This window comes from Centrocercus urophasianus, unplaced genomic scaffold (assembly GCF_019232065.1).
Source record: "Centrocercus urophasianus isolate 14NV4802_14NV808 unplaced genomic scaffold, USGS_Curo_1.0 seq_36, whole genome shotgun sequence".
Taxonomy (NCBI): Eukaryota; Metazoa; Chordata; class Aves; order Galliformes; family Phasianidae; genus Centrocercus; species Centrocercus urophasianus.
The window spans coordinates 5,931,203-5,954,078 of record NW_024884933.1 but is presented as its reverse complement, the minus strand read 5'-3'; the positions used below and the strand labels follow the sequence as shown (position 1 = coordinate 5,954,078).

Sequence of the window (22,876 nt, the reverse complement as noted above, 5' to 3'; positions counted from 1 at the left end):
CGCAATGGCGGCGGCGTGGCCGGAGCTGGAAGCGGCGGCACGGGAGCGGCGGAGGGAGCTGGCGCTGCAGGGAGCGGCGGTGGCCGAGCGGGTGGCGGCGGGCGGCGGGCGGCTGCCGGCCCAGCTGCTGGCGCTGCCGCTGCTGCAGTCGCTGGAGCTGAGCGGCTGCGCGGCGCTGAAGGAGCTCGGCCCGGGGCTGGCGGCCGCGCTGCCCGCCCTGCACACGCTGGTGCTGAGCGGCAACGCGCTGGGCCCCGCCGGGCTGGGCGCGGGGCTGGGCGGCCCGCTGCCGGCCCTCCGCCTGCTCGACCTGTCCGGGAACGGGCTGGAGGCGCTGCCCGCCGAGCTGGGCGGCGCGGGGCCGTCGGAGGAGGGGGGGGAGGCCGCGGCCTTCCCGCAGCTGCGCAGCCTCAACCTGAGCGGGAACCGCCTGCGGGAGCTCGGCCCGGGGCTGGCGAGGGCCGCGCCGCAGCTGCGGGAGCTGCTGCTGTCCGGGAACCGGCTCCGCGCGCTGCCCGGGGCGCTGCTGCCGTCCGCCGACGCCGCGCCGTTCCCGCTGCTCGGCCGGCTGGAGGCGGCCGACAACGAAGTGGAGGAGCTGAGCCCGGACATCGCCGCGCTGCCCGCGCTGAAGGTGAGCGACCGCAGCCCCGACCCCGCGCCTCCGCGACCCCGCGCCGCCGTGACCCCGCGCTCTGCTCCCGCAGAGTCTGGACGTGGCCAACAACCGGCTGAGCGCGCTGCCCGCCGCCTTGGCCGATTGTCCCCGCCTGAAGGACGCCAACCTGCGCGGAAACCCGCTGCGGGACCGCCGCCTCGAGAAGATGGTGAACGGCTGCCAGACGCGGGCCGTGCTGGAATACCTGCGATCCAAGGGCCGCGCCGAGGGCGGCCGCGAGGAGACCCGGAGGAGAAAACGGGAGAAACAGCAGAAAAAAGACGGCGGGGACGGGGAGCGCGATGAGGCGGAGGAGGTCGGGAAGCTGCTGCTGAAGGTCCTGCATGTGGGCGACAACCCGGCGCCGATGGTGGTCAGGGCGAGCCCGGGCGTCAGGGACGTGCGGCCCTACATCGTGTGCTGTGTGCTCAGAGGGGTGCAGCTGCGGCCGGGGAACGCCGTGCGGAGGTTCCTGAGCGCCCAGGTACGGCGGTGGGCAGCGCTGCTGGGAGGCTCGAGGCTCCCCGTGGCTGCCGTGTCCCCATCCCGCAGTGCTGGAGGCTTTTCCTCGCCCCACGCTGCTCATCTCCCAGCTCAGATGCAGCCCCCTGTCCTCGTGCTTCTGTTGTGTGTGGGGTGAAATTACCCTCCGCTTGGAGGTGAAGAGCAGAGCTGTGTGTGATGCTGAGGGGCAAACAGAGCTGTCCCAGGCCGTGGCTGTGAAGGAGTGGCTGGGCTCTGGAATGGGCTGCGCAGGGAGGTGGTGGAGGAGCCTACCTGTTGGTGCCGAAGGAACACTTAGATGTTGTCTGGAGGGACGTGGTTTAGTGAGGTCTATTGGCCACAGGTTGGACTGGATGATCTTGAAGGTGTTTTCCAACCTTGGGGATTCTGTAAGTGGGTGCGAGATGTATTGAGACCCGTTGAAATGGTGCTTCCTCAAGCATTTGTAGCACTAAGTAGAGCGGAGCGCTGAGCCCCGGCGGCGGCACGTCGTGCTGATACCTGGCTGTGTTGTGACGATGCTCTTTGTGTTTTAGACCAAACTGCATGAAGATATATGTGAAAAGAGGACGGTGGCCACGATCGCCACCCACGACCTGCAGCTGGTCAAAGGGCCGCTGACGTACAGCGTGCAGCCTCCTGCTGAGCTGAAGGTACAGCAGTGCCAACCGCGTGCCTCTCCTCCTTAATTTCCCTTTGTTGTCTGCAGCCGTGAAGGAGGGAAAGGTCAGAGCTGAATGGCTGTTTCTCATTTGGTGCAGATAACTCCTCTGGGCCGAAAGGAGATCAGAGCCAAGGATCTCCTCCGTCAGCTGCAGATGGAAGCGGAGGAGCAGAGGAAGCAGAAGAAGCGGCAGAATGTTTCTGGGTTGCACAAGTCAGTGTTGTGTTGTTGATCAGCGTGTGCGTTTTGTCAGCTTGTTCTTGTGTAGAAAAACAGCTCTGAAGGGAACGTGAGGGGTAAACCTGTGGCAAAGGGGGGTTGAGGAGTGACTTCCATTCTTTCTCCACACATCCAGAGTAAATTCTTGTCACGTTTGTCGCCTGTGAGAGTAATTTGTGTATATAAAGTAGAAGGGAGCCATGGAGGGATGAAGCGTCACGCCAATTCAGTAAACTAAGCAGAGAGGAGCTGTAAGTCTGTAGAACAGATGAGCTGTGTTCTGTTTGCTGCTCGTGTAGAGACCACAGCCGTATCCATCAGGCAGCTGGAGGAGCTGGCCAAGTCGTAATGGGGGAGCTGTGCGTTGCCACAGTGAGTGAGGGGGCAAATAACGTAAATAACTCGTCTGGAAGAATCAGACAGTGGACTGTGATGCTCCTGTTGAAGCACGGGGATCTGGGACAGCAGCAGCAGCCTGTCTGTGTGCTTTGGCAGTGTGGAAATGGAGATGTGAGTTATTTGATGTTCCTGGCCAGCGCTTCTTGTAGTTGTTACTGCAGCACCACGGCATCATTTAGCTGGGTTTTAGTGCTCTGACGTCTGTTTTTGCTTTGTGGCAGATCAGGAGCATGCTGATTCCTTTCTGTCGCTGTTTTCTGCCGTTGTGTCCAGCTGCTGTTTCAGTTACTTTGCGGTGTTTTGTTTCTTTTCTGCTTTTCCTGGTAGGTATCTGCAGTTGTTGGATGGCAAAGATAACTACCCGTGTCTCGTGGATGCTGAAGGTGCTGTGATTTCCTTCCCACCAATAACCAACAGTGAGAAAACAAAGGTACTGTGTGCCATGGGAGTTTGTTCATCAGAATTCATGTGTTCAACTCCAGATTCTGAACTGCATGCATTCTGTGATGCTTGTCACTGTGCTCCAAACCACACATCTCCAAAGCCTCGCTCCCCTCTACCACACTGATTCAGAGGAATCTCAGAGCTCCATTTCTCCCTCTGTAACTTGTCCAGCTCTAGCAAGCTGCTCCAAGGGCACCAGGCTGCCCTCGCTGAGGCGGCTTTATGGATTGGCAAAGCTCTTTGCCTCTGGTTGAGTCGATGAAAGCCTTTCGTTGCATTTTTGCATTGAAGTGTTGCCACTGTGGGTGGGGATGCAGGAATTCATGGCTTGCTTTACCTGTGACATTCCTGCAGATCAGAAAAACCACCCGTGATCTGTTCCTGGAAGTGACAAGCGATACGAGTTTGCAGATATGCAAAGATGTCATGGATGCTCTCATTCTGGTGAGTAATTCAGTAACAGCCCTCTGTGCTCCTCAGCAAAACGCTCCATGGCTCACATGTATGGGAGAAGAATGCAGAAGCTGTGGCTTTTGTGGGGAAGGAATTGGTTTTCCCTTTTCCTCCCTCTCCTGCTTGTAACCTACCTCACAAGGTTTTTGCATTATGAGCTTTCTGTGTTTTGCTGTATTTAACAGAAAATAGCAGAACTGAACAGGTTCACTATGGAAAATAAGGAGGAAGGCTCGGGCTCGGATGATGAACCAGATGCTCTGTGTGGAGCGGAGAATGTGAAGCCCAACCAGAGCGCGCAGCAGCCGCTGGTGGTGGAGCAGGTTCGAGTGGTGGACATGGATGGAAACCTGAAAGTACTTTATCCTTCAAAAACTGACCTGGCTGCAGCGCCCTCCCTGCTCACAGTGATTCGCTGACCGCTATCAAAGATCAGCAAATTACTCTGCCCCGTTTTTCTTCTTTCCATATCCAAGAACGCAGTGACGTGTGTGAAAGAGGAGCTGCAGTGCGCCCTGCCTGCCTGCGTAGGACATGAAAGCTTGAGCCAGTCCTGGCAAGGAGGATTGCATTCTCTCTCAGCCTTAGGAGAAAGGCAGCAGCACTCTGTGGCTGGAGGCAACAGCATCTGCCAGTGCAAACTTAAAAGCAGGGAAGGTGTTCAAAGTCAGAATCCACCAGCTTGGAAGTGAATCGTGATGATGTTTCAGTTTATAAAACAAATGCAGTCGTATTGCTCTGCAAGGTTACTCCTCCTTCCTGGTGCTTCAGCTGGATCATCATCTTAGAGGCTGAACTGGGAAATCCAGTAGGTGACAGCACTGGTGCTGCTGTGTGCCAGTGCTGAAGGCAGGGTGCAGAAGTGCTCACAGCATCTCATTTTGCACAGTTTCATGTCTGGGGTAACCATAAAACTGAAAATTCGGTGTATTTCAAACATTTTAAACCTTAATGCTGCCAGAATCTGAGCAGTGAGTTTTGCAGTAATGTTTTTTTTTCTTGCTGAGTTCCCGTGTTTAGCACAGCTTTATTTTTAAATGGAGGCAGTAGAACTGACTGCAGGGGTTTGCATTTCCCAGTGCATTTTACAGCCACATCCCATCCTTGTGGAAGCCCCAGCTGTGAATTTATTGTGTGCCACTGAGTTAACTGCTGGTCAAGCCCTGGATTTGTTCTTATTGTGAAATGGAGCCCCAGTCACAGGGCTGCTGCTGTGTCAGCACTGCCCCCCAGCTTCCCAGAATGTGAACCTTCTGTCTGAGGTGACCCCAGTCCTCCACTCCACTTTGGTGAGTGCTGGGGACGCCGTCCGAAATGCAGACGGTTGGAGTGGTTCAGCTTTTTGCAGTCTGGGTGACAACAGCCTGGCTGTTGTCTGAATGCAAACCTCTCCATCCATAAGCTGGATGGACTGAGTCACAGAGTTCTGTGTGATCCCTGTAGATCCCACACCAAATACAGCCACGTGCCTGCGTACTGAATGCAAAAATAAAATGGTTCTTGCAGTTGTATGTCACTGTCACTTCTTCTGGCATTGCTGGATTTCCCAGTCGTGTAACTGTGCCAGCTTGGCCAAGTGGAAACTTAACTTTTTCTGGATCCTTGTGTCTGAGCAGACCTGATTCCCTGTGAAATTGAGTCATTGTGCAGAGCAGCAACAAGAAAACAACTGAATTACTGCAGAACTTTATTTGAGTGAGTTTAATTTGCTACTGAGTCACCCCCTGAAAACAAAGGAATGGGAGGTGGGGAGGGGTGATGTGGTGGGAGCCTGCTACTGCTACCTGTACCTGCTACCTGCTACTGCTCAGGCCGTTGTGCAGGAGATGCTGCCCTTCACCTCCTTCCCTTTGAAATGCCTGGCGATGAGGTGAACGTGTCGATGCTGGTGAGGGATGGAACCTTGATGCCTTTTTGTTTCAGCATCTGATGGAACTCAGTGCGCTCGTTAATTATTTTCTGAAAGGCAGAGATGTGCAGAGGGATGGAAAAGCATCAGATGACAGCAGGACAGGACAGTGCTTTCTCAGCAGTTCCCACAGGCTTTCAGTTCCAGAGGGCTGCATACCTGCATTGCCTCCAGCAGCTCCTCGTCAGTGAGTTCTGCCTGGGGAGCTTTGATGCCTGCTGCACTGAATGTAGCCTGAATTATTTTGCTTCGAAATCTTTCAAACTTTTGATGAAAGAGGAAAGAGGTGGATGTGTTAAGCCTTTGTGTGTGATTCTTTGGCATTCATACGGGCTTGACTAGGTTGGAGCATCTCTCAGCAGAGAGGTGGAAGCCTGAAGTGAAGGAGCCTACATTACCTTGCTGGTGACGCGCTCAAGTGCCACTCTGGTTTGTAGCTCTGCCTGCTGCAGCATTTCAGCTTGGCTCTGCATCTTCTCCTGGGCACGTTGCTGCTTCTGGATGTGGAACCGGTTGGTCAGAGCCTCCGCCTGCAGCTGCCACGTTGTGCCCTGCAAACCACTGATCAGCTCCATCTGCTCACCCAGTTTGGATTCTTGCTCTGTAACAACCTGAGGAGATACATAGAACAAGCCATTACAGTGAGGAAGAGAGTGAGCAGACTTGGCCACATCTTCCCAGTATCTGATTCAAATGGTTCTTGTATTTCTTGAGCAGTCTACAGACTTAAATTTGTCTGTTCTGGTAGCTGTTGTTAGTTAAAGTTTTCTCCAGCACTGCATTGAGTACCTGAGTGGTTAAAAGCAGCAAGCTTGCTATTATAAAAAAAAGCAATTGAGTGGTAAAATAAACTCAAGAAGTCAGGTTTTCATAATAACTTCACTGATACATTTCTAGTGGGGTAAATTTGCTCCCCCATGCCTAAAAGAAGCTCAATAAAGTGGCTGATGGTAGAGTTTTCCATAAAGGCACGTGGGCTTGAACCAAATTCACCTGCCGAAGGCTGCAGTTCTCCTTCTCCATTGCTGCCATTATTTCTTCATGTTTCCGTTCTTCTCTCAGACTGCCAAACTTAAGGGAAAATATTTTACACATCAGTTTTGCAGTTCAGACATGGACCCCCTGTCTCATTAGCAAGAGAATGGATTCAGGAAGGCTCAATTCCCCGCTTCCAGCTCTCTCTGCAGTGACGGCAGCTCATGGCAGCACCTTGGCAGACATGGCTTGTAGCTGATTCTCCCGCCCTCTGATCTCCTTTTGGAGCCTTTCATTTTCAGATTCGGTTCTCCGAAGCTGGGATTCTTGGATCTCCAGTTGTCTTTGCAAGGAGCACATGGCACCTGTAAGGTTGGAGTGCTCATGTAAGCAAACTGAACCCATGCAAAAGACCTCATGAGTTTTTTTTTTCAGGTAAGGAGAAGCAGAGCTGTGTGGGCTGCGGGTTAATGTACAGCACGATGACACTGGTTAATAATGCATTTCACAGTGCTGTGCTGTGTATTAAGTAAATGCACGGTGAGGTAGATGCTGTTCTGAGGACTAATAGAGCCAGTAACTCAAGCACGGGGTTGCCAGAGTGGTGGAACACCATGGAGTGCTCCAGAGTAAGAGTCAGGCCTTGCTGCAAGATTTTCTTATGCCCTTCTAAGGCAAGAGGGAAAGTGGTTTCAAAACACGTGGTGTTTCTGACTCACTCTGTAAGGAGAGGTTTTTGCCCTTGTGTGGACGTAACCCAGCCTCTTTTTCTAGGTAAAATAAACTGCCTCAAGAAGATGAACTTGCTCTCTGGTACAATTGTCTGCTGTGGGGAAGCCTTCTCCCCTGGTACCTGTGGCCATGTTGTAGTCATCTTCTGCTTTTCGTAGTTCTGCACGGAGCTCTTTGTGGGCTTTCTGCAACGCAGTGAGCTGAGCCATCAGGGCCTGCTTCTCTGCTTCTGCCTGCTCTGGAATGGCTCCCGGGGCGCTCGCTTCCTTGAGAACTTCAGTTGAGATCCCTTGTTTTGTTTCTGTGTGCTATAAAGACAGAGATAAGGACTTAAGCTCTGCTAAAGCCTTATGTGGAGAGCGTTCAGAACTGGGGTCTGCATTTACTGTAAATGACAGCTTGGCACTGCACAGCTTCAGTGTATGGAACTAAAATTGTTACCTCCTCTGTGTCAGCACTGTCCTTGAGCAACTTCAGCTGTTTCTTCAGACTTCCCACTTCCCTCAGGAGATTAGCAATCACCACGTCCTTCTGTGCACACTCTGCCCGGTACTTTGCGAGACGATCGATCTCAGCTACCAGTGTTGTGAGACATTCTTCCTAGGGAATAAAGAAGTACCGTCACGCACTGAAACGTGAACGTGGTAGAGGGGATGAAAGGGAGGGATGAGGAACCACGGAGCGGATGAACTACTGTGTGTCAGTGCCTGTCCCTTATGCACGCAGTGCGTGCTATTGGGCCGCTTCTGCAGTCCCTGCTCCAACGCGCTCCTTGGCCCTGAAAGCTTCTGTGTGCCCCAAACGGAGCGGCACTGTTTGGATCGGCCAGCAGATGGTATCACGAGCAACGACGGCGGCGCTCTGCTGAGGCGTTCTGCCGGCTGAGGCAGGCGGTACGGCCGGCTTTCCTCACCTTTTCATTAATGGTACGGATGTACCACGGGACGTTATCTGAATGCCTTTCGCACCGATCCCCCGCGGGTTGCTGCTGCCCCGGCGGCCCTTCCTTCCCGTCTTGCTCCCCGGCAGGCCGGTCGCCGGACAGGAGGTCTTCTGCCGGGCAGAGAAGCGGGCAGTGATGTGGTTCGCGGTCAGCCCCCCCCCCCCTCCGGCCCTCCCGCCTCACCCGGCGGACCCGGCGACGTCGCCCTGTCGCAGGTATCGCGACAGCGGGCGCGCAGCGGGGCGGGGATGCGCAGCTCATCGTGCCGCGGTTCGGGCGCTAAGCCCAGCGGCTCCGAGCCCAGCAGCAAACTGGAGAACGACCGCGGCCCCTGAGCCTCGCAAGGCGCCCGGGGATGGCGGCAGAGCCCGGGCTGCCCGCGGGAGCCCATCGGGGCCGCGCCTAGCGGCGGCGTTGAATTACTAGGCAACGGCGGGCCGCTCCCGGAAGTTGCGGCGATCACTTCCGGGACCGGGAGGTCACTTCCGGGAAGCGCCGCCACGGCCCGCAGGGGGAAAGCGGCCGCGTTTGTGTAATGAGACAAAACACCGCCCTGATTTCTGCCTTCTCCGCTCGAGTGCTGTGTGTGCAGCTCCCAGCCGCAAGGCCGAGCCTGAGCACATGAACCTGAGTGCGCGCTGCAGAAAAACAGAGTGCCTTCAGCTCCAGGCGGGCCTGCTCCTAAGCAGGTTCTGAGCCTTTTATTCTCGTTGCAGACGCAGAGCTTTGACTGCTGTCTGCTCCTCGTATGCTGGTGTTCAAGACCTTGGAAATCTTTCTTTAAACTGTATTAAAATAACAGTTTTGGCTGTGAGGGGCTCCTGTTCTGGGCAGCGCTGTTGTCTCGGGAGCTTTGCTGATGAAGCAGAACAACTCCAGGCCCTTTGAGGTGTAAGATTTCTCAGTAATGTTACGTGCACATTTTTCTGTACAGCATAAGCAAGACTTGAGTTCCCAGGTGTTGTAATTCAGACGTGCTTTTATTGTGTTACAAAAAAAAAAAAAAAAAAAAAAGAAAAAAAAGAAACCACAGCTATAAAAATAACACATTTTCCAAAGATAACGTTCCAAAAAGTACTACTGGTAACATGGTTGGACTGTGTCAGTTAATACTGTTGAAAACATGTTTCAAAAGCTTTAGAGCACCTCTGGATGTATCTGCTCACCAGAAGGAGGTGGAGCTGGGAATGCGTTTGCTGGCAGCGTGGCTTTCTGCTGAGCTGCTTGACAGCCTGAACCAACAGATAAATCAGGCCTGCAAAAAATGGCCATAAGCAGCAAACCAAGGTGGAAGGACCTCACGTGAGGCCACCTCCTCTCTCCAAGATGGGATCAAACTCATCCCCACCTCACTGTTATCCGCCTCCAATCCTCACCTGTGGTGCAGGGAGGAATCGCACAGAGCTCCAACTCCGCGGGAGCCTTCACACGTTTCCCCCTCTGCATTCGTGTGACATAATTCACAGGAGGGAAAAACATCTGGATTTTGAATAGATAAGTTTTGAAACACGACTTTCTGCACGTCTGCATGCTAGAACATAAAAGTAATTGCTTGACGCTATTGTCTCAGCAGTATCAATTTTTATAGCTTACATGAAAATAAATCTTTTTTTCTCCTTGCAACACAATGAGTATACTGTATGTACATCGCATTGCTGATAAACACAAACATTTAAGTACGTGAACACATCTGGAACTGACGAAGAGATCAGCTTCTGCTCTACAAGGAACTGAAAGGGACACATCTTCTGGCAGTCCATTGGGAAAGCAGAGTTGCTTTGTGTCAGTCAATGGCAGATACTCCTACAGGAATGGAGCAGATAAGGGCTGAATCGTTTTTTGGTTTTCACCACCACTGAGAACACAGAACAGAGGTAAGAAGGTAGGTCTCACTAACAGAAAATGTGCTATCTGTATGCTGCATCTGTTTGATGCCAGGCTCGTCCAGCACAATACGAAACAGAAGGAAGAACCAGGTGACTCCTCTGCCGCGTGCAGTCAGCATCTGCACTGCATTCCAGGAGCTCTCACCGCCCCGTCCTTCCATCGACCCTCTGACAAACCACTGGGATTTCCTCTCTGGGAAGTTCCTGGCAGACGGATGGGGGCCGTATTTCCTCACGCAGCCGACAGTCCAGCAAAATTATGCTTCTCCAGCTGCTCAAGGCTGAAATATTCTCCCATGTTTCACGCAGGGTTTGGTTTCCCCAGCCCGTCCCTCGGACTCCCTTTGTGTCCGGTTTCCTACCGTCGTGCCCTGGAGAACCTCAGTTGATCTCTCCCTCCGTGAACTCTTCTTTGATGGACTGTTTGCGGGACTTGCAGTCTGGGAGGTCAAAGCCAAAGTCTGCCCACTCGTCCGCCGCGCCGCGGTTGGGGATGGTGATGGTGTGGCGCACGCGGAAGTGCACGGCCTCCATCACGCGCTGCCGCTGCAGCTCCCCCGAGCTGCCAATGGAGATGGTGGAGGCGTTGCTGCTGGAGCGGATGAGCTGCTGGGCCCCGTAGTCGTGGCTCTGCTTGAGTTCTTGAAGGCCCCTCCAGATGATCATCCGGTACTGCTCCGGGATCTTCAGTGCTCCGAGATCCTGGAAGAACAGCGCTGCTGAGGGGCACCCCGTGAGGGGAACACCGGGACGGAGCCTGGCCCCCAGCTCGTGGCTCAGAGGGACGTGGGCACAGGAGCGAGTGGCACGTCCTGGCCTCGGTCCACACAACACACAACAGCCCAGGGGTGCTTCCACGAGGGGCAGCTGCTCAGTTACAGACCAGCTACTCATAGTCATGCTTGACCAGTCATTCAAACACCATTTTGAAAGTCAGCCAAAAACGCATCTTGTTATTTGGGGACTGGGGGACAGGGATGTAAGCTCACTGTATCACATCAAACTGCTGAGAATGGGAGAGCTCCCGCTGGACGTGGGCTGAGGAGCAGCTGTGCTCACAGGGTGAGGAGCTCAGCCCGGCTGCTTTGCACAGGGCAGGAGCAGCGGGGGGCTCCAGGCAGCCCCCAGGGGTGGGCTGGGGTAATGGGCCGCATTCCCTGAGCCCCGCTGACTGGGGCTTTCGGGGCCCTCCCTGTTGGGGGTGGGCGGTGTGGGCAGTAGCAGCTTTGTGGTTGTAGTGCTAACTGAGAGCTGGATCAACTCAGCAATGGGGGCTGCGCCAGAACAAATCCCCTCGTGGTGGAGAGCTGCCAGAGAGCCACGTTAATGCCAAACACAGAGACTCGTATGAATGTTAACCAGAGAAGATAGCGAGTGTGCAATTAGTAATTACAAATACCAACTCGGACAGACAGCTCAGCAACCTGATACAAAGTTCTGGCCATACCAAACATTTCTTTTGACAGCTTGCAGGTAATAATGCAGTTAGTTCAGAAAATGGTCCAAAATCAGGCTAAGGTTGTGCAACTGGCCCCAGCTACCAATGAAAAATCATTGTGTCTTCAGCAGCTGCATTGCCTATCTTACTGTAGCTGCCAGGTAGGAGATCACTACAAACTACCTGGGGGGAAGACAACAGAATCAGGGCAGCAGCTTTTTTTCTGTCCAAAATACTGACCCTAGAACTTACAAGGCTAACTATGGCTCCAAGGGCTTAAGCTTTTTCTACTCCCTATCCTGATGGATGAGGGGAGTCCCTGCTTGGTGCTGCCCTCAGTTTTGCAGCCTCGGTTTTGTCAGCAAGAGGTTATGCTTTAACTGAGAACTGCAGTTGGCAGCTCCTGTTCCCCTGGCAGCAGAGAGCTGACACAGAGCATGAGGGCAGGAATTCTGAACCTACTGTACGCCTGTTTTCATTCCAGCTCTTCCCTAACTTGTGCTGTTTCGTTTGCTGAGCACCCTGTCTGGTTTCCTTTTTGTGTTAAACACCTACTTGAGTTCTGGTTTGGGGACATCCGAAAAGAGCTCAACAATGTGCCAAGTTATTAATTTCTCTCTGTTAGTTCATCAGATCTCATTAGATCTCATTTCTGACAGTCTGGAGAAACCAATGAAGAGGCTATTGTGGTTGCTACCAAAAACTGAACCACTGTTAAATATGAAGGGCTAGAAATGATGCATAAATGGAAGACATAAATCATGGGGAGTATATATTCTGTAACAGGTTGGTGCACAGTTTTTTTCCTTTCTTTTAAAACAGTTTTGTCCTTGCTTTTAAGATCAACAGCTGATAGAAACAAGTGGTAAGAACAGATCTTCCCAAAGCATTTACCTCTATGGATAGGTTCTGCAGGTGGTAAATATTCTGTAACCCTTGTGAGGTGAAATAGTCGATGCAGTTTGGACACCCCAATCCTGTTAAAAAACTGCAGAAAAAGTTTGGAAAATAAAGTGGCATTAACTTCTCATGAATATAAGCTGTGCTGTCAACCAACACTGTGTTTCAGCTCACTGAAAAGGCAGAAGGGAGACAGCAGTGAGCTCCTGCTGCCTCCAGACTTGGCAACACTTCCAAACACTTGTGATGTAGATGGGATGTGGGCAAACGAGCAGAGGAGGGAACTTGCTCTGGCTGTTGTCACGCATCTTAAGTGTGACCTTAACTTCCATTAATGTCAGAATGAAGAATGGAACTATCTTCATTCTGAATATTACTGTCTTGTTTGGTTTTTTTTTTTCCTTTTCAGACTTTCAGAGGTTTCTGCTGAATTATCTACACTGTTAACTGGAGGGAGCCTGAGCTACCTGAGGAGGAAAAGGGCCCATGCCTTAGTTTGGACAGCAAAGTCAGTCCCTGCAACTTACAGACTAATTGCAAGGCTATTCTGTGAATAGCTCTGGGCTGCTGCTATGCAGCTCTGGTAACTGAATGTACAGGTGCTCTGATCTTGGTGGGATGTCTGTTGAAACGTCTATGTTCTACTTAAAGACAAGCAGTAAAAAGCATCTGTGGACACGCTGGCATATTCCTCGTGGAAATGAACCATGTGGACCAACTTCCAGACATCATTACTAAGGAAGGGAAAGGTGGAAGTTCACAAAGCTGTGTGCAGTTTGGCATGCAGGAAAAGATTCTTGTTTGGGAGGACTTAATTTGTAATTAAGCAAGGACAGATTACCAGGAGGTCTATGAGGGCAAGAGGTGTTTCTAACTGGTAGGTAGCTGGGCTTTGATTTTTAAGATGAGAAGAATGGTCTACATGATGTCATGAGCAGTGATTTCTCAGCTGGGACCAGTGGCCAGTTGACCAGTTGCTAGACAGATCTGAAGGTTAGAGTAAGGGACAACAGCAAGAAACATCAGAGGACAACACAAAAAGGGCATCTGCTGCCCTCCCTACCTGACTAGGCTGGGATCGGGGTTGTAGGGCGGAGGAGGGGTGCAGTGTGATCCTGAGACCATGGACTGGGACGAGTGGCCCCCGTTCATTTCCCCATTGGGTTGCATGGGGTGGCTGTTCAGCATTCCAGGTCCTAGGCAGCAGCCATGCCAACACGACAGGTAGATCAGTCAGACAGAACCAAGACACAACAACCCCTGTCCCTCACTGGGGGCCCTGCTGGGGAGGGGTGGGATCCCACCAGCTGGGACCACGGTTCTGCACTCTGCTGCAGTGGGAGCCTTACCCATTGGCCCCAGGCTTGATGCTGAGCCAGAGCTGTGCTGTGCTGGCTGCCCGACCAGCTGGTTGACAGAGGGCAGCTTGTTGATTCCTCCTCCGTGGACTTTATTCATAGGTGAGAGGACAGGGCCGTAGGAGGAAGGTGTCTGCAGCTGATTTCTGCTCAGGAAAGAGAAGGCAAGCGATGAGCATCCAGCAGGAGGATGTGGAGCCAGCTGGCAACCCCAGACCTCCTGTCTGCCTGCTCAGCATCTTTGTGCTGAGGTTTCAGGTAGCACTGAGGAAGGCCGGATTGCTCTGAGAGCAGCCCAAGACAAATTGCACTGGTGCAGAATTGGCTGCGCTGCATTTATGTCAGGCGACAGCTACATGTGTCTGTGAAAAGTCCCTGCAGATGGAGAACTCACTGCACTGCAGGCCCCCTAGGAAGGTTCATATCCAGTGCTGTAGTTTATGCTTGCTGTAAAAAATAGCAGTTGCAGCAGTGCTGATCAGTTTGCAGAGCTGCAGTGGGCACTCAGGGACACTGGGATGGCACTTACTGCCTCTGCAGGAGCTGCTGCTGTTGCTGCCGGTAGGAGTCAACCAGCTGCTGTGGGACCAGCTCCACCAGCTCCAGGCTCTCCTTTATCTTCATCAGGATCTCGAAGTTCTCCCTGCCTCGAACCTGGAGGATGGAACAAGTCCAGCTCTCACCACGGCCCTTTTTTTCTACCCGCAGCCACACAAACCCATCCTTCCTGAGAGCACATCCCCAAGAGTTTCCCTTGCCACTGCTGAGCAGCGTGGCTCACTGACACTTACAGGCACATAATACATCTCCTCCTCCCCGTGTCTCCGTTTCTTAACGCCTGGCCCCAGTGCTGGGATGGCCTGAGGGCTCTGTTTGAATGCTGGAAAGGAGAAGGGGAAAAATGTTAGCAGAAGATGAAAGTCAAATCATGCAGCGGGAACAGCTGTGTCCTCTGGGCACGCAGGAGCAGCGTGCTGTGCAAGCCTTTATTGAAAAGAGGGAAATAGCTACCTCTAGGAGAATTAGCTTTGACAAATCCCAAATGTGTGCTGTCACTTAGGAATTATGGCTCTAGGAATTCTGTGTGTGTGTTTTTTAAGAAAATTTCATTTTTTCTCTCATTTCCATTCTCCCGTGCCCTGCTGTCCTTGGGAGAACAGGATACATCTGGTAACACCTTGGCTTCCTGAAGTATTTTAGCTCACATCATGCACAATGCTTGCTGCTTAACTGTATTATGTCCTTGATGATGTTCCTTCAAAAACAGTAATAATGATTACATCTGGACAGAAAGGCCCTATGCTAGTATCACTGCACTCTGGGGGAAAAAGAGAGGAGATCCTACTTCTGAGATTCAGAGGAGAAAGGTCAAAGCATCATGCCCTGGTGTGGGTTTAAGCCTCAACTTCTGGAGCACAGTGATTTTGGTTGCAATGGGAAAGGTGCTGAGGCAGAAGGGTTTCGAGGAACAATGCAGGCTAGGAGCTGAAGACTGTGACAAAGCAGTGCTCTGAGGCACCCTCCCTCTCCTGGAGAGCAGACTCACTGCGTTTGTTGGCGTTGCCATTTTTAGCTGCGTTCTCATTCAGGGCTTGTTGCTCTCGGTAATGGTCTTCATCAGCTTTCCGGTCCCTGCCAGGACAGGCACAGATCCGTCCCTCAAATGATCGCCTTCCTAGGACTTGGCCGCTGGGAGGAGAGAGGAACTGGTGAATTTGTTTCTGCCTGGGACGTTCACCTGGGCTCAGCCCAGCATGTTATGGCCTGGCTCAGATCCCCGGGTGTGGGGAGCTCCCCTGCGAACAGCCTGAGCAGGAGCAGTCTCCTGTGGGAGGAGGAGCTGCTGGGGCTGAGGAAGGCTTCAGCTGTGTGGGAAGAAGCCAGCACTGCAGTGGGTCTGCTGTACCTCCCCTGCCCTCTTCCTAGCCAGCAGGAAGCAGCCTTTCCACAAAGGCAAGAATGGGGCTCCAGCAGCCACTTACTCTCTCGTCTCCAGCGTGATGATAATGAGGATGGGTCTCCTGTTCATTCCTCCCACACAGCTGCTGTTGCACATGAAGTTGTACAGGATAGTGGTGAACTCGGTCCCCACCTGCCCAGGAGAGGGGAGCAGACAGTGAGCAAAGAGTGAGGGCATCCCTTTGGGCAGGGCTGTGCCTTGAGTGCCTTTGCAGGTCAAGCAGAAGGAGCACTGAGAAGGGAAAGAATGGTGACATGTGGCCCTGCAGTGATGGGGACGGTCCTAGGTGGGGGAATGGGACGCTGCAAGGCTGTGGGATCTCTGAGGGGGAGGCTCAGGCCTTCCGTTCCCCACCACCCAGGAATGGGGTGCTCAGAGCAGGCACACAAGGGCTCAGATGTGCCACCCGACTCCAGCCAGGACTCAAATCTTCCTCCAACAAAGCAGATGTCACCAGCGGGTTCACTCCTCCACACTGGGACAAGAGCTGGTTCTGCTCCCCACCACCCCCAATGCAGCAGGGTACCTGTGGGGGCTCGTAGGGCACCATCACACTCTGCCGTCCTGTCACAGGGTCGTCCACGTACTGGGACAGGTTGTTGCCTTCCACCCTGATGAGGTGGCTGGCTGGGGCTGACTGGCCTGTAAGTCAAGTGCCCGTGGTTAGGACCTGGAGCTTCATCCTGCACAGGGCAGCAGCTCCTGTCCCACCAGCTCTTCCCAGCCACGTTTTACAGCTGGGGCTGTGCCCTGTAGGGGTGACAACAGCACTCACCATCGTTAAAGTCACGCCCCAGCTCATGGTTGGGGCAGCGTTTCACCACTTCTGTCACGTGCTCGGCCTTCTTGTAGACAGGCATGGCCCGGATGATGGTGCCCGGTGGCGGTGGGCTGGTCACCTTGATCTGGATGGGACATGTCTTGGCAATCTGACAGTAGAGCTTCTTCAGCAGTGGGGAGTACTGGAATAGAAGAGAGACCAGCGTTAGCACAGCTCACGAGGAGCAAATGGAAAACGTGGACATGCAGCTCAGCATGCAGCGAGGGCAGCAAGGAGCCCTGGGTGCCCGCTGCCCTGTGCCTGAGGGATGCTGTGTGCACGTGGAGGGCTGAGCACTGTGGCTCTCACACCACGCTCAGGCAGGCGCCTGCTTTCCCGCAGCTCCTCTGATCCACCCACCTTCTGCCTCCTGAATGCTCCCAGTGAGATGCCAACATGGCAGCAAAGCAGCATATTAAAATAATGACTCGTTATAAAACCAATTGCTGCCTATTGTACTGTAACCGCTCCGGGGGTGCTGTGCCAGCGCAGGATTCCCCGTGTGCTGGCTGTGCTGATGCACATGCTTTGTGAAGCTGCACAAGAGAGAGCTGCCCTGCAAACTGCTATTGCATGTGCACGCAGGGGACACTGTGTGCTGTTCTGCAGTAACTTCTTACCCCAAGGCTCAGCGCTTGTTTCTCCCTAGCACTGCTGAAATGTGACCAAGTTCACCTGCACAACAATGTCCACACAAGCCAGATCACACCAACTACTGGATGCAGCATGGGACCTTCTAGGGAGGGTTTCCCAGCTGGCACGGAGGGATAAGGAATCCGTGCTTCATGCTGTGTAATAGAATTACAGCTAATTAGGCAAGATGTCAGACATTAATTATGTCTAGTAAGTGTGGTGCGGAATGGGGTTTATCCTGACCATGACTCGATTCTTCACAAACACTTGCAGTCCTAGCAGAAGGTCACAAAGGAGATGGATCAGGGAGGCTGGGGACAGCACTCTGACAGGACAGGCACTGCGTGATGCTGGGCAGCAGCTGGAAATCACACCCAGAGCGGAATGCTGACAGAAGATGCTGTGACCACTGAAATGCTCCTTGTGCAGACACAACAGAGTCTGCTTGGTCATGAGCAAGAGGCAAACTTCACTTGCAGAAACAACTGTCTCCACTCAGCACAGCTGTGTTTGGCCCCAGTGTGCACCCAGAACCGACCCAGCCAGGAACGAGTTACGTGCTCCTCCAAACCCCCTCCCAGCTCAGGTGCACTGAGTTGTGATGCTGAGCCCATACAGGTTGGGGTAGAATCCTGCTGCTCTTATGGTGCAGCTGAGGATGGAGCAAGAGGGAGAACAGGGGAGTGCTGTGCTTGCAAGGTAAAACATCCCTAAGGTAGCGGAGTCCCTTCTTGTGCTGGAGGAAGATGAACACAGTGCTGGGCTATAGGCCCTAAGGGTAGCAGCATGTGAAGATGGGCTGACATGTGAGTTTTCTTGGGTCTGCAGGTGCTTGCCCTGCACTTCTCTGAGTGGTTTGGGACTGGGAAGTTGCCCCAGGCAGCTGGGCAGGAGGGCCTGTCCCTCACCTTCTACTAACTGCTGTCCAGGGCACATGTGTGAGGAGATGCAGTTCCCTTCCACCTTGCCATGCTGTTTTCCAACAAAGAATTTGTTTGCTATACACGAGCCCACCCCTGCTGCACAGAGCTCAGCTAGTCCCTGCATGCAGGGCATGCTTCTGTTCAAAGCATTTTATCTCATTCCCACAACACGTGCTTTATGCCAAAAAAATACCACCGTGCTGAATGTTTGTGAGGATGTTAATGCTTGTCCTAAGCCACCAAAATACAGGTGTGCAATGGCCACTGAGTCTTTGCTCCTAATACCACGCAGTGAGAAAGCATCTCTGCTCTCTCATGGGCAGAGGGCTTACTTCTAAAGCTGAGGGCTCTGCAGCAAGCAAATAACTTGAGTGCAAGGCTGCTGGTAGGACGTTGGGGCATGTCATGGTGTCACCTTTTAGTTGGTCCTTTACATACGGTAGGGGTGCAATGCCTTTCTAGCAATGGGAAGAGAGAGCAGCACTGGAGCAAGGCTTGAGCCCATACAACCTGCTTGCATGGGTGCAATGGGGACTTAATGCTCTTGTTTTGGGGAGACAATGTGGCAAAACAAGGGTTATGTGGAGGGGGCTCTTCCTTGCCAGGTGTTAAAACACTGACAACTCCTGTCAAAGGATCCTTTCATGTAGACATTCCCGGGCAGCCCTCAACACGCCTGGGAAATAAAACTGCTCTGGAAGAGTAGAGGTGCATTACGGCAAGCTCTTTGGTAACAAATTCTCTCATTATACCATGTTATGACATGGATAAATCTCTGTTAAATAGCACAGCGATTGCCCCGCAGGGAGAAACGCTGCTGCTCAACACAGGCATGCCTCTGCTGATAACCTTATCATGTCTTAACAGCTCCAGCATTGCCTTCAAAGATCCTTCAACAATAACAAACTATTCTTTTAAGGAACTCCACACTGATAACTCTGGGCAAGAAGGATCAGGGTTGCATCCTGTGAGACTGTGCTCATGGTGCTGGATCAGCAGCGCCTGGCTCCCTGCGTGCCCTGCTGCAGTCACTGCCAGAGCAAAGCTGTCCTGGTCTTGGAAATCCTGCTTGTTCATGCTCACTTTGGGAGTGAGCGTTATATTTCAGTGCATTTTCAGAATCCACGGAGACTCTTATGTGTCTAGTCGTGTTCTCAGCCAAGAAAAGCAGTGTATACATAAGGGACAGTAAAATGCGTGCTTTGAGAATCCCAGTAGAGTGCCATGCAGGTGCTCTGCTCCTCCATGGTCATCTACAGCTGGGCAAAATTGTGCTTTCAGTTATTGATGCTTCCTGAGGTGCAGCTGAAGTGCACGCACCTGGCTTACAGAGTGCACCAAGGCACTGTGCCTTCCTCAAGTGCAAAACAGGAGATTTGCCAAGTGAAAAATCAGAACCCCGGAACAACACAGCAGTGTTCATCTCAAGGAGCGGTGCAGTCGCCTCATCTTTTTGCCACGGCTGTGTCGCTGCCATACGGTTTGAGGGCAGGCCTCAGGCTGTCCATCCATACCATTCCTGTTTGTGTGCAGTTTTTACAAGCTGGTGGCAGCTGTGGCTCCTGCAGGTTTGGGAGTGTGCTGCAGGAGAGCTAGGCTGCCGGCCAGCGGACTGTCCCTGGTATATGGGGAGCAAGCATGGACGGGGCCAAGAGGGGGAGCCGAGTGGGGCTGATGCCCCAGCAGCACCCCTGGGTGCCTGAACACATTGCCCAGCATCTCTGGTGCTGGTGTGGCAGCTCTGAAAGATCTCAATCCTAGCGTTTCTTTCACAGCTACACAAAAGTCTGAATTTGTTCTATCTCTAGGCATCTCCTTCCCTTACCTCCAATCCCTGTTCTGGGCTTTAGGCTGTTAGTGAAGCCCTTCGTATTCTTCAAGTCATGTCTGATTGGAGAAGGAAGTCAGACAGCCTGTTACTGTGCTTGCAGAGCACAACAGGTTCACGTCGCTGTGGCTTGTGGATGATTGTACAGCATAAACAGCAGCAGTATAACTGAGCAACCACCCTAAGCTTACATAAACTTGCAGAGCACCTATTCTTGTTCTCTTGTTTTTTCTCTCTTACAGGCATGTGGCTCTCAATGTAAGCACACCTCTATTTGCTGCAGGGAAAATACAATGACACCTCTTTTGCTGCTGCTGCTTCTCTGCTCCTGTAATGTCTTGTAGCACAAGTCCAGAGCAGTAAGACTGAAAGAAAAAGCCAAATTTCTCCTTTCTAAGTATTATCTTACTACTGCAGCCACTGCGACCAAGGAAATGTTTTGTGCATTACAAGGTTCAAGTGACCAAATACTCCACAGAAATTCATGGAGACTCATGCAGCTGCAGATGTGACACAGTGAAACTGAAGTTAAGCTTAAGAATGCTGCTGTTCACCCTGTGCACACATCCAAGCTGCTCTGGAAGAAATTCCTGCCCCAATCAGCCCTGCAGCTATTGTGCAGGAAGGGAGACACAGGAGAGGTGGGCTTTCCTCACGTATGCTAAGATCTTTGCTCAAAAAACAACCTGAATCTTCAGCACAGAGACCTGCCAGCAAAGTCCATCTGTCCCTGCTCCACTCTGGGCAGCAGAACCGCTAGAAGGATGTGTCCCAACAGATTTGGAGCTGATAAAATCTTATTTATCTTCAACTGTTGACACCGAAGCGTCTAGACTTGCCTGCTTCAGGAGGGCTGCAGCCAAGTCCTTCTTTCTCTCTTGAAGGAAATGATTTGCTCAACAATTACTTTTTCCACAAATCCTCCCCCCTTCTCCCAACCAGCCTCCTCCTCCTCCTCTTTTGCATTCCACTCTCCTCATTAGCTTTACTCAAGACGTGTCCAGGACTGCAGTCAATGGATCCCAATAAAGCCACTAGCCTGGCAAGGGAGAGAGAAGAAAAGTGCTGCCTCCGGCTGCTAATTTCCTTGCACTCCCCAGCAAGCAGCTGCGGAGCTGCATCCTGGGACAGGTTTGGACAGATCGCAGTGGAGAGGTGATAATAATGTGTCTGTCATCTTACTCAGACATGTAGCATCTTGCAAACCGCAAATACCGTTAACCGGCTCGGACGAATCTGTTACGACAGATCCTGGAAGACATGCAGACTACAGAACTTGGGTTTTCTTTCTAATTTTTTTTTAATAACCATTTTTTAATCACCGGCCTATACGACTTCTCACTGAGTTAGAAATTCCTCCTAACGTTTTCTTTGCTGCTCGCTTACTACAAGCTGAGGTTGTGCATCACTTGTGCTGAACAGGAAGGCATCCACCTGTGCCTGGTGCACATGGGCTTGGCACAGCACGATGGAATGGCTGCAAGAGATGCACCAGCAGCCAGGTCCTCACCCTGCAATGACCAGGACCTGCCTGGGACACGGGCTTTTCTCCAGAAGCCTGGTGGAGCCCCAGCAAGAGTCTCTGGCCACCACAGCACAGGGACTTAGCAGACATCCTCAGTCCCATACTCACAAATGCTGGACCACCAGTGATGTCTTAGGGCTGCCACGTGGGTATGGTGCAGAGAGGCACCTTGAGGTGTCCTCTAGCCTGGCACCACTTCCCCACAGCAGTTTGGCTTCCTGGCATGTCCCATCTCACCTTCCCGCTGGTGAGGCAGTTGCCAGCAAGTTGTTTCCTTGACCTGTGCATACCATACACGTTCAAGATAGCGGAGCTGATAGTGGGTCGTGTTGGAACATCACACACCAGATTCCTTTGCCTTTTTTCTTAATTCCATTGTGTCTGGAGCTGCTGGAGCCTCATCCACGCCCTGCAAAAGCTCATGGAAAGCCTCCAGTAGGCTGGTTTCAATGAGCTTTGGAGCAGGCTGATGCTGAGGTTGCTTTCCTATTTCTGGCATGCCAAAATATCCATGCTCTTTTGCCCAGCTACTCAGATAAAAACAAAAGTGTTTATGGCTCAGATGTAGAGCTTACTGAGCCATGTTCATTTGCTCATTTTCAGGCCACTGCTGTTGGACAGATACCTCTGTAAAACATAGAAAGCCACCAGAGAGATTGAAGCTTTTTCTATAGATGCTCCTGAAGACTTTCCCGTCCTCTTTATAACTGCCTCTCTATTTCAACTTACTTCAGGTATCAAGGAGAATTTACCTCCAGTAACCCCAATTATTTCCATCCTTCCCTTTCAGCTGCCTTCAAAGTAACCCTTTCAGCTCCCCCAGTTTCCCTGCACCAAAGCTCCAACTGCAATATTTATGGAGCAACCAGACTTGGGTCTAATTAAACCCCAGTGGTTTGCTTTGAGTAACTGCCTGATTCCACCTGCTCTCGCAGCAGACCCTCACCTTGGCTCTGACCCTCTCCAGCCACAGAGACCTGGCATCACTGGCTGTGCACCGAAACAGCAAGCGTGATGCTGTACATGAGCTGGTGAGGGGTTTCCTCATTGGGATGAGACCCCAGCTGCCTCCCAGGGCTGGGTGGAGAAGCAGACAGCTGCCCCTTTCCAGCCAGGCCACGGGGGGCCAAAGACCCCATTAACGCGTCTGCAGGCTTTGGTGCACACTGCAGTGTTTTGGAGAGGAGGGAGCGCTGATCCACCTCAAACCCAACTTGAGAAAAATACTAATTATCTATCAGTTACCAGCTGGCCGGCGTGGTGAGGGGCTGCCTGCGAGAAACAGCCAAGATCTGCTCACAGCTCTCGCATGTATGGGCAGCTCCAGGGAACTGAGAGTCCTGATAGCTTCCAACAAACAGGCAGGCTGCTGGCGTGCCCCGTCTTGCACGGCTGCGGCTCCATCCTCCTCTCAGCCCCATCAGCACAGCCTGCTGGAGGGGGGCTTTGAGCATGCAGGGAAAACCTTATTTTCAGCATCTGTTCATTGCTCTCTGCTAATAAGAAGGCCACTAAAAAATTAAAATGAAGGCTTCCTACAGAAAAGACTAGCACAGCAACTTTGGGTCAGAGTTGGTTGTGATTTTCAAAAGCTGAGCTTGATGCTGTGGATAGAGGCAGCCTGGGGAGTCAGGACCTTGCCACCCATTTGCTGCCTGGCATCTTTCTGCAAGAACAGAGCTGTTTCTGGCAAATGTGGGCCCCA

General features: G+C 52.4%; 3 protein-coding genes across 5 annotated transcripts in view; 1 reads left to right on the top strand and 2 right to left on the bottom strand.

Annotated features, from left to right (window-relative positions):
* The first annotated feature begins 4 nt into the window (after window positions 1-4).
* LRRC47 (leucine rich repeat containing 47) lies at window positions 5-4,852 on the top strand. Its single transcript, XM_042831571.1, has 7 exons — window positions 5-634; window positions 708-1,142; window positions 1,699-1,815; window positions 1,924-2,039; window positions 2,772-2,874; window positions 3,243-3,332; window positions 3,527-4,852. The coding sequence occupies exons 1-7, from the start codon at window positions 5-7 to the stop codon at window positions 3,758-3,760; spliced, it is 1,725 nt and encodes a 574-aa protein (XP_042687505.1). The 3' UTR covers window positions 3,761-4,852.
* A 175-nt stretch (window positions 4,853-5,027) lies between these two features.
* Window positions 5,028-8,291, bottom strand: CCDC27 (coiled-coil domain containing 27). Its single transcript, XM_042831824.1, has 9 exons — window positions 8,084-8,291; window positions 7,871-8,010; window positions 7,399-7,557; window positions 7,079-7,265; window positions 6,460-6,590; window positions 6,244-6,321; window positions 5,649-5,861; window positions 5,410-5,514; window positions 5,028-5,300 (listed from the first exon to the last, which is right to left on the bottom strand). The coding sequence occupies exons 1-9, from the start codon at window positions 8,289-8,291 to the stop codon at window positions 5,178-5,180; spliced, it is 1,344 nt and encodes a 447-aa protein (XP_042687758.1). The 3' UTR covers window positions 5,028-5,177.
* A 640-nt stretch (window positions 8,292-8,931) lies between these two features.
* Window positions 8,932-22,876, bottom strand: part of TP73 (tumor protein p73) — a 31,131-nt gene continuing 17,186 nt past the window's right edge. For 2 of the 3 annotated variants that reach the window (XM_042831568.1, XM_042831567.1), the window contains exons 5-14: window positions 16,218-16,404; window positions 15,969-16,084; window positions 15,465-15,574; window positions 15,029-15,171; window positions 14,274-14,362; window positions 14,012-14,136; window positions 13,474-13,628; window positions 13,188-13,320; window positions 12,119-12,212; window positions 8,932-10,488 (exon numbers count right to left, since the gene is read on the bottom strand). In XM_042831568.1, coding sequence (XP_042687502.1) covers window positions 10,168-10,488; window positions 12,119-12,212; window positions 13,188-13,320; window positions 13,474-13,628; window positions 14,012-14,136; window positions 14,274-14,362; window positions 15,029-15,171; window positions 15,465-15,574; window positions 15,969-16,084; window positions 16,218-16,404 — 1,473 coding nt within the window. In that variant the 3' untranslated portion in view covers window positions 8,932-10,167. The remainder of the gene's footprint in view (window positions 10,489-12,118; window positions 12,213-13,187; window positions 13,321-13,473; window positions 13,629-14,011; window positions 14,137-14,273; window positions 14,363-15,028; window positions 15,172-15,464; window positions 15,575-15,968; window positions 16,085-16,217; window positions 16,405-22,876) is intronic. The other variant, XM_042831569.1, reaches the window with a different exon arrangement.